The following is a 13,789-nucleotide window of genomic DNA, read 5'->3' as shown; positions in this document are numbered from 1 at the left end:
TGTGCCCGGTACTCCACAAAGTGCTATGTGATTTGTTAGAAAGATGTTTGGTTTTTTATATTTATTAATATAAGCTATAAGATGGCCATATTTGATACAATGTGGACTGGAAATAGACATCACCTGAAGGCTACCGTAAATATACTCTGTTCGTTACTAGGGCCTTGTTCTAGCTTCCTGTAGTTAATTATGCCAACACTTCTGAAACATATGCTCCTTATGTTGTAAATAAACATTTATTGCAGATTTTCTGCATCATTCTAGATTTCGTGGTGTTTTCAGTCAAACAACAGGCACAACGCTATTCTTCATGTGAACTTGGTTCGTTCTCCTCACACCACAAGTTAATGGAGCGTAAAGAAACCTCGGTAATCAGTTTAGTGTCAAATGATCTATTTGAATCAGCTTACTGACGCCTGTCTTATGTGTAATGACGTCATTTAAACAATGAGTGACGTCATGACGGTAAGAAACGCAATCAATTTGAAATTAAAATGAAGAAAACCTCCACGTCGCCATGTCCAACGTCACGATAGTTAGCATTGAGGAAATGGAGGAGTAGTGGAAGAAAATGCGTAAATAGGAATATATGTATCAATTTGATGTAAATAAGATTTTAACTCGTTACCTTACGCAAATAGTATTTTTAATGGATTAGCATTATTTACTCTCTCTTTGACTGAAAAGTTAGATTATATCACTTTGGTGTAATGTTATATATCATGCAACTTCTTAGATCTCTAACTGCAGACACATAAGCCTTTCGTGTATGTGAACTCATACAAAACTGTAAAGGTGTTATGGCTTCAGTTTGCGGGTGCACATTCTTTACAACGACGTCAGTAAGCAAGTCACGATTGACCTGTATCTAGTGCAAAAGTTCCCTGACTGCAAGCCCCGGTATAGCTTGGCCCAGATGCACATAAATATTTCCTTCTTACCCACACGAGCAGTTTGTTTCGGGTGTTACCATGAGAGTGTTACAGTTTACTGACGTTGCAAAGATAAGTACCGATTTCGTGATCCAGCAATACAAAACACACACCTGTACCTTTAGATAGTAAGGTAATAAAGTGGTGTTAGTGGGTGAACACACTGACACCTGTCACTGGTCAGTAGAAAGATCAGACTCAATGTGTGACCCGCTGCAAACTTGAGACATGCAGTAGCGAGTTTGTTTGGGGGCACATCAGTAACAGGCAGATAGTACAGTGTGCATACTTGTCCTAAGTGTGCATGCAGATAGTATTTGTATAACATCAACCTTTACCTGATTTGTACATGGACCGAAATCGCACAATAACTACACACAGTTAGGATACTGTAATCTAATTCCGCATAAAAAGGTCACCACTATGCTAAACGTTTTGCATTAAATTTCATAACTATTTGGTATTTTCCACAACACGCTTTAATTTTTGTGACCTACATTTTCTCAAATTCCTTTTTTTTCACTTTGATACAAAGTTCAAGGCTTTTCATGTACACAAACCCCCAAAACAAGGATTTAATATAATTCATGCACTTTTCCTATTAGTGTGAGAATGCAACACACATATTTTCCGTCTGTGTGGAATGTTTTGCATTGTTTTCACCAATCAATCACATAACAGGATATATACAACATAATGTCTTTATTGACTCTACTACGTTAATACACAAACTGTAAACACACGTGTATTATTTTGTGACACAAAATACTGATGAAAGACTGAAAGTTTAAGCGTTGTGTTCACACTCCAGACAGAAATTCCCTATACTATGCACCCATGGAGATGACGACAAACGTTGTGATGAAGGTGCTTGGCGGCCACTTCCAACACCCTATTAAAGTGCAGGTGTGACGATCTCCTGCGGGCTGTAGAGAGATGTTAGGACCACAGAAAACAGTACCATCGCGTCTATATGTAAAATGGGCCCTGCAATAAAAAAACCCGTCATATTAGTATTGCAAACACAGATATCATACATATCTAAAAACAACAACCGTAACAGAAGAAATAATACAGACCCTACAAAGAAGTGAAGATGTCTATTTTGCACTAAAATATATCGATATGTTGATTTGCCTTTTCTTTGTTAACTAGGAAACGACGCGATGTTCTTGACGAGCAATGGTTTGCTTAATGAATACAAAATGGATACACAATGCCATTTAGAAAATGGTTAAATGAACGTATGTTCTATTTGGGACGACACTTTCTCAGTAAAGTATGGTTCTACTTTTATATTTTTGCTATGTTACATTTACATATGAATTTTACATTTTATATAAACTGAATAAGTAGATCCACGTTTACCTGTGTTGTGTGAAAGAGCTTCGGAAGCAGCCATTGATGATGCCTTGGTGAAATGAACGGTGTCTATGCATTGTCTTCCCAATAACTTGTACCCGGTTAGGCACCCTGTACATCTCCCACCCTGGGTGCAAGAGGAACACGGCCACTGAAGTGTATACTGGCACCGGCGACCGAACATCCCATCTATACACCCGTGTGTGCAAGTGCCGTCCATATCACAGGTCAGGTTGTTGCAGGACAGACTGCACTCGTGACCACATGCTGCACCAAAATGTCCTGGTGGACACTGGATGCATTGTCCCGTCTCTCCATCACAGGTCCGACAATAGAAGGGACACTTGATATGACATGTTCGTCCTGTCCATCCCCGGAGACAACCCAGTAGGCATTCTCCGTCGCTGTCATGTATTCCTCGAATACAGTTTAATTCCTGATCACAATGCAGTCCGATCCAACCCTCTTCACACCCATCCACACAGGAACCATCATCGCTGAAGCATCTGGAGTCTTTACAGTTGCTGCTACAGCGTTTGTTGCAAAGGTCCCCATGCCAGCGTTCTTCACACCCTTCCAGACATCTGCCCGTGTCTCGATGGCACCGACGGAGTTTATCCAGCCCCGTATTACAGTTGCTGTTACATTGCAGGTTACACCAACGGCCATGGAACCCTGGAGAACATTCGTCACATCTTCCAGAATTCTTGTCACATCCCGTTGTGTGGCAGTTTAAACACTTCCTTTCACAATATTCTCCATAAAACCCTGGTAAACACCTTGCTTTGCACTTCCCGTCTGACCCACACATTCCATGAACACAGTTCGGACAATCGGGGGTCGAATCTGTGCAGTATGTTCCCCACCAGCCGTCTCTGCAGCCGTACGAACAGCGACCTGTTTCCTTCAGGCAAATCGAATTCTTACAGTTTGGGGGACACCGCCGGTCACATCTCCTGCCGTGATACCCAACTCTGCAGCCTTGTAAACACACTCCAGTGTCTCGGTCACAGTCTTCATACCCATTGGATGTGCAGCCTCGGGGACAGCGGTTCTGGCAGCTTCCGCCGTAGTAGCCTGGTTTGCATCTGTAGCAGACCCCGGTCATTCTGTCGCAGCCGCTGATGTCACATCGCCTGCAGTGGCGTGTACAGTTGACTCCATAGCAACCATACTTACATTGTTGACAGTAGAGTCCGTTCAGTAGACTCCGACACCCAGTCTTGCAGTATTTGCCATGGTAGTCATCTCTCGACTCTGCCTCTGAAACAAAAACAAACTACTCATAACCATTGTCATAAGCATCGGAAACCTGATCTGTAGAAGAACAATTACAGTGCAACTATGGACATTGTTTTATTTCTCCATAAAAAACAATTTAAATCATCAGAGAGTGAGTGAGTGAGTGAGTGAGTGACGTTACCTGTAGCACTGACAATAGCGAGGAGGATGACGGCACGAATCATTTTCCTCCTCCCGAACGACCATCAGCAAGCTTTCGGCATATGAATATAGATAGTAAGGATCTAGGGTTTCCCGCAGACTTCATACAACGTCTTCCTTGAGTCACTTGTATACACATATCATAATGCATTTGAATTGTCACTGGTGTACGCCTACTTGTCCAGCACATGCAGGGACAGGACTGGTGAGCCTATCTATAGTGCCTAGTGGAAAACTCCTCTGACATAAGCGATAAAAAGACACACATGCTATCTTTAGCCAGGAGCTCAAGCTTAGATACACCTGTTACAAGTGTTGGCCTTGTCACACAACATATCAGAGAAATTTCATCTCTGTTAGTTATCGAGCACAGCCCAGCATCCAAAGTCCCCCTGAGCTTGATGTACTTTGTGTCCCCGTGTCATTGTACAGACCTGTATGTTCACGTTGAACTGTTCCCGTTACCTGTCAACGGTCTTGCTAATCTGAGATTTAATTGTCACATTGCCAGTATTTGTTTATGATTTGCGTACAAAATGAATACCCAAATTAATAAGATTAATGTGCATACTTACATCTGTATGCACAGTTGATTATTTCTTTGTCCTAAATAGTTTGTATGCACCCACGTGTTTCTGGAAATATTTTGAAACATATATTCAAATACTGAATAAACAGAAATAGCATATCATGTTTGTTGCGTGACGGTCCGTCCTTTTTATGTGTCTGTATCGTATTATCAGTACAAAGACAATAATGGTGGACCCTGTAGGTAGAGCTGCATGACTACTGGATGATTTCTGGGGAATGCTATATTTTCCCGGGGAGCAGGTGAGGTACTGCACGTAGGCTGCAGATAACTATAGCTCCGCCCATTATGTACAACGCAATAACATCACATGCTAGGCCTTGAACTTTGTCACCGTTGAAGTAGTTTTGTCAGTTACATTACCCCAAATAGTATTTTTATGGAACTTTCGACCAAATTTGCCAATGGGTCGTTAGTTTAAATATCACCTATGAACACTATATTAGGTAAAGACATAATCTTCGGTTCCTCTCGTTTAATACACATACATAGACATTTCTACATTCCATACAGTTCACAGAATAATATGTCGAGATCATCTCAGGGCCACAAGCAAGGAAGAATAGCGAGTCTCAGTTTCATAGTACACTAATTATTCACATAACACCTTCCCAGGTGTACAGATAGGTACATGATCCAAACAGTCAGGGGTCCTTTTGTATCGCAATGTAAATAAAACAGGACAGTAAAAAATATCGATAAAAATAAAATTCCTGCACTTAACTGGTTATGTATGGTGCTATATTTCTTAAAGACTGTATGCCAGGGACCGTAATATAAAATGACAAAAGTCCTTATAGGTATCATCATTTGGCCTTGTACCCTTTAAACAAAACCCATAATACTATGATAGGTATTCGTCAGAAAAACTAAGCCAATGTAGATTACCAACAATCAACTGTCCGAAGTATGACACTTCCTCTGTGAACATCATTTATACCATAACGATTGTTTGCTCGCTTGAAGCTAGTCACATCGGAAGTTAAAGAAATGCAAAATGATCATTTTCATTTGTCAAAGAGTTCAGTCACTGGTCCGTTTTTGCTAATCTGGCCTGTGGCCTTTGACTTCAGTGTACAAGTTTGCCGAAAGATCTGGTCACATGGTTGGCCATGGTAATGTCTTGCTCCTGGAGGCAGTTAGTTACCATACGTGCATGATAGCAACGAGGTTTATCGTGTTCTGAAAGAAAACGTATAACGACCGATACAGTGAAACGACCCAACTACTGGCGCCAATCTGCCGTCTCGGCAACTTGACTCTTTCACGGAGAATATAGTGGCGATCTGGCATTCCTAGTGATCCCACCACCTATCGATGGACAAGTCCCGAAATCTGCCATGCTAACATGAGATTGGTAAAGACGCCCCCAGACACGTCCCAGAAAGTACGGAAGGAAGTTAGACTCATTTTCTACGCCAGTCATTTGTGGCTACAATTAATTAATGCGTTAACGGTGGTTCATCATATTCAGTTGAATTGTCTGGTCAGTAAGCTGAACACTAATACCTAGGAACTGATTAGCTGTTTGTTTTCCTAAAGACTGATTTCTGTTTAATCGATCCTATAACTGTGTTGTTGACCTAGGGTATCCCGTTCATGGGACCATTAACATCCTGTGTCTGCAGAAACCTGTTCCAAAGTCTGCAAACCACAGACTGTTGAGCATGACCACCTCTCGCCTCGACGAGGTTTCACCTCTGGATTGAATGTTTTGGACATCGATGACTGCCGAGTAAACCATTAGTATAGGGAACAGGAGCACGGCTTTCTTGCACAAGGTCCAAGTGTTGAAAATGCCCCTTTTCGACCATGAAGTAAATTGACCAACTAAATACAAAACTATCCAACACATAAATGGCAAAGGCCCTAACTGCTGCAATCAGTAGACTAGGCCAAATTTGCAAAATTAGGATAATTTGTCCTCTTGCGAACAAACAAACCTTGCTAACTTTGTAATTACACCTCAGGGCCTCTAGAAATATATGCCAACCTAGCTGAAGTATCAGTCCCGTGAGTAACAAATGGAATTTCAAAGTGATCGCATGTTGATACAATGTCTGACTCCCCTGGAAAGGAGAGAGACAACCATCGATGATGTTATTCAGCCTATGAAATGAGGACCTCACCTACATCTGCAGCGCATTGTTGCTCAAGTTCATACTACCTTTAACAAAACAATTAATAAAATGTGTCCTATATGGTAGTATTTTCTGGTCGTAATATGCTAACTGTCTGACTGACTGACTTCAACTTTGGTTTTACTCCGCTTTTAGCAATATTCCAGCAATATCACGGCGGGGACACCTGAAATTTCACTCACACATTGTACCCATGTGGAATTCGAACCGGGTCTTCGGCATGACGAGCCAACGCTTTAACCACTAGACTACCCCACCGCGCCATAATATGCTAACTAATTTCTCAACGTCTAATTAGACTTTGCAAATAATTGAAACAATTAACAATTAAAACAACAAATATATTTATTTTAACAGACAACAGAATGGACAAAAACAGTTAACTTATAACATAACTCTTTAACTTTTGCACAATCACACGAATTAAAATACATGTCAGCGATGATAATCATCGTCAAATGTCCAGGTAGATGGCACAATATCGCAAACAATGTTGCTTGAATATCTATAAACAATGCAACATATAACGATCTGTCTTGAATAGCTGAACTGTTTTTGTAAAGTCGAAACGGAAACTGCCACGACATTAGATCTGAATGCTGAAAGACATTTTGGCGCAATACTGCACTCCTAAACAGTGACCGAAACAACTGAATATAATGAAACTTATCTTCTAGCAACGCCAAGTCATAGCGCATGCACAGATAAGTGTTTAGAAAATGCAGAAAAATGTTTTAATTGAAATCGCGTATGCTTCACGGAATCTGCCCGCGAGGATGTATAATGTTCAGATACTGTTGGGGTACATCTGCCGTCTTCAAGGAAGTGTCCTCCTCTGCACCTTGTACACGCCCCCGTTGTCTGGTCGCATCTCTCGCAGTTCTCGCTACATGGGTATTGACACCGAGTTCCGTACGTCAGATCTCTACACTCAAAACAGTTGCCATCTCTGTCACATGTGTGATGCAAACAGGTGTCACTGCATTTATCATCACAGTCAGGACCATGATAGCCATCAGAACACCGTGAACAGTGCCCAGTGTCGCGAAGAAATGACTCACACAGTGCTGGGCAAAGTCGCCGACAGTCTTCTCCAAACCAGCCATCTTTGCATTCCGTACAATGACCATGGTAGTCACAAGTGTTGTTTTTACAGTTTTCATGACTGCATCTCTTGTGGCAGTGTTTGCCATAGAAACCTGGTACACATCCATCTACACAGGAACCGTCACGTCTGTAACAACGGGCAGCTGTACAGGAGGTGCTGCACGGTGTATTGCAATGAGACCCGTGCCATCCAGGTTCACAGCCCTCGAGACAAGCCTTGGTGTGACGGTCACAGTTTCTGTAACCCTCCCAGCCTTTATAGCAGGTTTCAGGACACGTCTCGGCGCAGTGGGAGCCATGGTAACCAGGATGACACTGTTCACAGATTCCGGAACCTCTGTCACAGCCAGTAGTCCAACAGTGTTGACATCCCCTATCACAGTTTTGTCCGAAGAAGCCCGCTTTACAGCCCAAGAGACAGTAGCCCTTATCGTTGCATCTTCCCATCAGACAGTTGTCACATGTTGTATTACAGTAATCTCCTGTCCAGCCTGTCTCACACCCGGCGATACACTGTTTTGTTTGCTTGTTACAGGTTTGATGTTTGCAGTTGAGCGGACACGATTCATTACAGTGTGAACCGCTCCATCCTGGTCGACATGCTTCAGAACACGCACCTGTGTCTCGATCACAGTAGGCATTCCCGCCTATCACACTGTTGGCGCATTTAAGTGGACATGTTTGGTCGCAGTCTCGTCCGTACATCCCTGGTCGGCATCTGAAACACTGGCCAGTTTGTCTGTTACAGCCGTCTGTATCGCAGCGTCCATGACATGTGTAGCTGCATGTTGAGCCGTAACACTCAGGTTGACATGACTGACATGGTAGACCACCGTTACCATGGAGACAGCCATCGGTAGAACATGAACGTTGACCTGTATGTACAAAATATAGTTTTTGTGTGGGCAATACCAACACTGCAGATGGTAGCTTCTTTAAAAGTCAACCTTGTTATAATTTGATGTAGATATCGCTAAATCTTCAAAATGAGGAAGAAATATGATACCAAAGTGACCATTACTTCATTAGCATATATTTAGACACTAACATGTACATATTCATATGAGATTAGAGCATTCTGTTTACAAGAAATAATCTGTAACATACATGTCCCCCGCGTACGAATTACAGTTCACCATGTACAACATACGTTCCCCTTGAACTCGATATGGATCAAGGCACACATACCTTCCACTTTCAATGTAACCGTTGCCAGGGTTGCCACAGTCACCAAAGTTGCCCACTCAATTCGATTCATATTGTTAAGAATCTGTTAATGTATAGTGGTAGAAATAACATTTGAATGAAATGAAAGTAAATTTCATTACATCATGTTTACTTCCAGTCAGAAAAAGTCTGAACTTAATATCGAAACTTATGCACGCACAGAAGATGAATGGTACACGATTTGCAATTCTATTTCGTGAAGAATGTAAGTTCGTCATGTAAGCCTTGTTCAAAGACACCTCAAGGGCTGCTCATTCCCTAATTCTTGTACGTATATAATTCTATATATACACCCTACGTTGTTTTGTTAAAATCAACTCATTTGTTTTCTCTGAAGATTGAAAGTGTACTATATGATATTTCAATGGGTGGATGGTAGACCAAAATGTTGTGTTTTATGCAAAATGTACAGTTAATGATTTTTATAAGTAGTATTTGCATTCTTTCTGACTGACCACAAAGCGCATTAAACGTAAAAGCACCCATCTTTTCAGGTCCGCCATTAATGATAATTCAGCACAGACATTCGCTCTCCAGATTGTTTTCGTGTTCAGATGTCAGTACATTGATATACTTACTTACCTGATATTTGATCATACCATTTCTCATACACACCTACTGGCTTGTATTCCATTAATCTATGTACATACCTGAATACTGATCGGAGACGCTCTAGACGGCTGTGCTACATACACCCAGGCATGTCGTTGTGATATGAACACGCAATATACCTGTATGTATCTACACGCTCGTATTGCGTAACATCCAAATACCTCCTTTTGGTTTTTCCAGTCCCCAGTAGGCTTGGCTAATTTCCAAGTGTCGTGACGTGAGTATCTGGTGACCTGTCAGTGAGGCTTCACAGTGAGATACACCGATAACCTCTGCTTGATGTCCTTGACTTGTATACATGTATATATATAAGTACAAAATGCTTTTCTGTAAATATATACTGAGTCAAAAAAAAAACTTCACAAAATGTAATTTGAAAAATAATGAACAATGTTTCTCTGATGATACATCTATGTATCCGAAATGGGATCCCTATTTTTCGACTCTAGAAAAACGTTAGCAAAACCCACTCAAACCCATCCGTTCGTCGTGCAAATGACGTTAGTGCCAAATCAGGTTTTGCACGTGCAGACGATCACGTGATCTTCGCATCGTAGTTTTCTTCATATGCACGTGTTTGCATTGGCCTCAAGAATTGAAAAAACACTTTTAAACCACAGTTCTAATGGTACTTGAAATGCCACGATTGTCAAATGTGCAATGTGAACGTACCGTTGGCATGTTGCAAGTGCGAAGATCAGTTATTGACGTCGCAAGAGCAATGGGATGCAGCCGTCGTACTGTGTATGACTTGCGAGGTCGTCTACAACAAACTGGCACCACTTCTGATCGCCCAAGGTCGGGTCGTCCACGTGTGACGTCACGAGCAGAAGACCGTCAAATCGTCCTACGTCACCTACGTGACAAATTTCTGCCGGCTACACGAACCAGGGCTGAGATGTTTAGAGGTCGACTGTCCTCACAGACCATTCGAAATCGGTTGCGGGCTGCCAATCTCCATTCTCGACGTCCATATCGTGGGCCAATATTGACGCCGTTTCATCAACGTCAACGTCTGCTGTGGGCCCAACGTCACCTCCGATGGACCCAGAGAGACTGGAATCGAGTCGTCTTTAGCGATGAATCCAGGTTTACCCTCAGATTCGCGGACGGCAGGCATAGAGTCTGGAGACGACGTCGTGAACGGTATGCCCAATGTTGTGTACAGGAAGTCGACAGATTCGGGGGCGGAAGTTGCATGGTGTGGGGTGCTTTCTGTGGAAGCAACCGTTCCCGACTTCTGGTCATCCGTGGAAACCTCACAGCTGCTGCTTACCGCGACCAGGTGCTCACCCCTGAACTCGTTCCTTTCATGGCGGCTCATGGCCCAGGTCTACAGTTCCATATACCGCGATGTTGACACGAAATTTCCTTCAAAACACTGGAATCAACGTCATGGACTGGCCATCGAGGTCCCCTGACCTTAATCCAATAGAGCACGTTTGGGATGCACTTGGGAGAAGGCTTCGTGGTGTTAGGAACCAACCTCAGAATTTGCAGGAACTTGGCGCTGCCTTGCAAGAGCAATGGCGCAGAATCCCTAACCACGTGTTCACAAGCATCTGGCAGTCGATGAGGAGACGGTGTTTGGCAGTGGTGAATGCGCGGGGCGGCCATACACGATACTGAACTGAGAAATTTCGCATTTTTACTCATGTGACTTGACATTCTGTATACCCCTGTTTTGGAACGGCGGTGTAGCCTAATGGAACTGATTATGGCACTGTCAGTGTATCGAGTACTTCACACAGATCTCAGCAAAGAAATGATAACAATTTAACCATCTTACCATCACTTGTTCTTTTATAGTGCCCTGAAGTAAGAATGTGAAGTTTCTTTTTTAACTCAGTATATCTCTTAAGTTATATCTAATGTTTTATACCTGCATACCTAAAGCAGTATGAGAATTACAGCAGATTCCGTATTTCGATTACCAATATGACTCAGAACTGATAACCTTTGGCTCATGACCAAGAACTGTTAAACACATAGTGGAAACAGAAAGTCGGGAATAAGAGAAAGATAAACATTGAGATATGAACTTGGCTAAAACTGTTCGTGAGTCGAAAACACGACAAGGTCGTAAGAGGAAGGTTACGAAATACGTGAAAAGGGGAGTCACTGAACGGTGCTGTCCGAGACCCCTCTAATTATAATACACATGAATGAAAGGACAGATACAGTTATTAACAAATCAAAACGATATGTTGAAATATGTGATCAAGATAAGGTCAGGCTCGTCCCATTTAAAAAGGCATGTTTGGGTGCTAAAAGAGAGAGAGCGAGAGAGTGCAGCGAGTGCGGAGAGTACTAGCTCAACATTTCGGAAGCCAATCCATTTTACTAAGTTCCCCGTAGGATACGAGGGAACTATTATAGTTAAAGTACGAGGACGCTTGCGTCCTAGTGCTTTACGTGATAATAGTTCAGGGCGAAATTAAGAATCTAAATTAATACCTAAATTCAGAATCCTCGCACTGGGCTAACTGGCGCGTTGTTCTATTGATGTGTCTGCCCGCCTACGTTAAGACGAACGTTACCAGAAAAAAAAAAAAATGATAACAGTTTGATAACGGTTTACGTTCGGATTAAATATCTTCTCTGAATTATTTTAATTACATCTGTCATTAACGTAAACCATATGGGGCAAAATGAACGTCGCATTTCTACTACCAACGTAAGTTTAAATCAGTACATCCAGATGAAGCTGAGTAGTCAAGCGACATTCCACGATTGCATTGTGGGAACGTAAACATTGAGAACGTTACCGTGTCGCTGAAAACATGTGTGTCGAATTGACACATTATAACCGTCGTAAAACTTAAACGTAATATTTCCACCAGTGATGTTAGCTGCGTGAAGCAACTGCAAACCTAGAAACGGGATGCAACGGAGTCGTTTACTGTAGGAGGCCGTACGAGGCGATGACAACTGACATGCATCGTGACGTCGCTTACATTGTGACGTAATGTAAAATGGTTCGATTACGAGGGGGCACACTAGAATGGCGCAGTGACGGGATAAGGTCATTCAATTGTTACGTCATCAAAAAAATATACCTTTATTGCCTGATAATATATTTTTGTTCGATTGTTCTAACCGCTAGGCATCTTAGAAAGAGTATTAGTATCTCTGATTATTACAATTGCAGTGCATGTCATAGCATAATTACGTCATCAGGTTCATGAGGTCATAGAATTGTCAGGGCATTATACAAAATCTGCTGTCAAAACGATATCTCCTGGAGATACGTATTATCTCACACAAGCAATATCTCCTGTGGAACACAGTTTTGGATGATAAAATGTTTTATTGTGGGGGAAGTTATAACTACATGTGAGAGTTTATCAGAAATACAATCAACGTTGACGTTTCATCAAGTGAATAGAAAGTTACAAGGGACTTTAGCAAAGATTGAGAAGATGATGAAAATGTTTTTTTTTGGCCATGTGTGTTCACCCAAAAGTGTTTTCGGAATTGGAGTGATATCCTAAAACAATGCGTTTAATACAAAGGTGTGTGCCACGAAGCAGTGACCCAAAATACCTTCTTACAAGCAATGTTGTGTGATAATGTTTAATTGGGTGGGAAGTTATAACTACATGTCAGTTTATCAGAAATACAATATAACGCCGGTTTAGCATTGTTTCAGTTGTATGGTGACGAGTGAGGCAACTGGGGGGGCGAAGACCCAAGTAATGTAGGTCGAAGACGTCTACTGTTTGTCAGCTACCTACAAGCACAGGCTTAGTGATGACAAACATGCAAACACAATCAAGGCTAACCTGGATTCTGGTACGTCAAAGGGAGGTAACAACGCTGCACAGCGAACAGCTGTACCTGAGATAACTGGGCCACTCGTCCCACCTATGTTGTCAGTGTGTATTTCCCGTATTGTTCTTTCTTAAAGACACTAATCTGTGATATATCTAACCATACTTGAAATGGCAATGGGGAGACCCAGCCTGATCCTATATATCTCAATAACGTCTACGAGCTATAAAAGAATAAGTAGGTTATTTATTTACATATATGTTTCAAACTTTGGCTACATGCCAAACTTCCTTCTTAAAGGTACGCCTTTCTAAGAAATCTGTCATGCCATGTTTACTTTGAAAAGCGATGCACAATGCACTTTGTCACAGTCTATATCTTAGTGTACAGGATATAGGATTGAAACACGTAATGCACATGTATTGCTCCTCCAACAACCCGTGCTGAACCAGATAGGGTAAACCCCCAAGTATGTATCGTGATAACCGCTTAGTTCAATGGTATGTCACCGTACTACAAATCTCTCTACTAAATCAAATCTTACATAATGTAAATATAATCATAAAAAGTATAGAAACTCAACCAAATTTAATACCCGACAC

General features: G+C 41.9%; 2 protein-coding genes across 5 annotated transcripts; both read right to left on the bottom strand.

The window, feature by feature from the left end:
- Positions 1-1,617: 1,617 nt before the first annotated feature.
- On the bottom strand, positions 1,618-4,102 carry LOC124263520 (multiple epidermal growth factor-like domains protein 10). The gene is made up of 3 exons (XM_046698182.1): positions 3,718-4,102; positions 2,301-3,557; positions 1,618-1,919 (listed from the first exon to the last, which is right to left on the bottom strand). The coding sequence occupies exons 1-3, from the start codon at positions 3,758-3,760 to the stop codon at positions 1,828-1,830; spliced, it is 1,392 nt and encodes a 463-aa protein (XP_046554138.1). The 5' UTR covers positions 3,761-4,102; the 3' UTR covers positions 1,618-1,827.
- A 2,769-nt stretch (positions 4,103-6,871) lies between these two features.
- LOC124263519 (multiple epidermal growth factor-like domains protein 10) lies at positions 6,872-9,609 on the bottom strand. Of its 4 annotated transcripts, none has more exons than XM_046698178.1 (3): positions 9,452-9,609; positions 8,763-8,844; positions 6,872-8,449 (listed from the first exon to the last, which is right to left on the bottom strand). In XM_046698178.1, the coding sequence occupies exons 2-3, from the start codon at positions 8,830-8,832 to the stop codon at positions 7,155-7,157; spliced, it is 1,365 nt and encodes a 454-aa protein (XP_046554134.1). In that variant the 5' UTR covers positions 8,833-8,844; positions 9,452-9,609; the 3' UTR covers positions 6,872-7,154. The 4 variants fall into 4 exon arrangements, with proteins under 4 accessions (XP_046554134.1, XP_046554135.1, XP_046554133.1 ...); XM_046698179.1 differs by having other exon boundaries at positions 9,417-9,604; XM_046698177.1 differs by lacking the exon at positions 9,452-9,609 and adding an exon at positions 9,384-9,430.
- Between the last annotated feature and the right edge of the window lie 4,180 nt (positions 9,610-13,789).

This window comes from Haliotis rubra, unplaced genomic scaffold (assembly GCF_003918875.1).
Source record: "Haliotis rubra isolate DU_JTF1 unplaced genomic scaffold, ASM391887v1 Scf888, whole genome shotgun sequence".
Lineage (NCBI taxonomy): Eukaryota > Metazoa > Mollusca > Gastropoda > Lepetellida > Haliotidae > Haliotis > Haliotis rubra.
Note: the sequence above shows the minus strand (reverse complement) of the source record. Positions and strands in the feature narration are given on the sequence as shown.

What these genes read in the sequence shown, in the direction of transcription:
- LOC124263520 (XM_046698182.1), bottom strand. Translation starts at nt 3,760, where the DNA reads ATGATTCGTGCCGTCATCCTCCTCGCTATTGTCAGTGCTACAG. An exon ending in CGCTATTGTCAGTGCTACAG is followed by an intron (nt 3,558 to 3,717) that starts GTAACGTCACTC and finishes TTTTTGTTTCAG; the next exon opens with AGGCAGAGTCGAGAGATGAC. An exon ending in AGCTCTTTCACACAACACAG is followed by an intron (nt 1,920 to 2,300) that starts GTAAACGTGGAT and finishes TTTTTATTGCAG; the next exon opens with GGCCCATTTTACATATAGAC.
- LOC124263519 (XM_046698177.1), bottom strand. Translation starts at nt 9,410, where the DNA reads ATGAGAAATGGTATGATCAAATATCAG. An exon ending in ATGGTATGATCAAATATCAG is followed by an intron (nt 8,845 to 9,383) that starts GTAAGTAAGTAT and finishes ATACATTAACAG; the next exon opens with ATTCTTAACAATATGAATCG. An exon ending in GGTTACATTGAAAGTGGAAG is followed by an intron (nt 8,450 to 8,762) that starts GTATGTGTGCCT and finishes TTGTACATACAG; the next exon opens with GTCAACGTTCATGTTCTACC.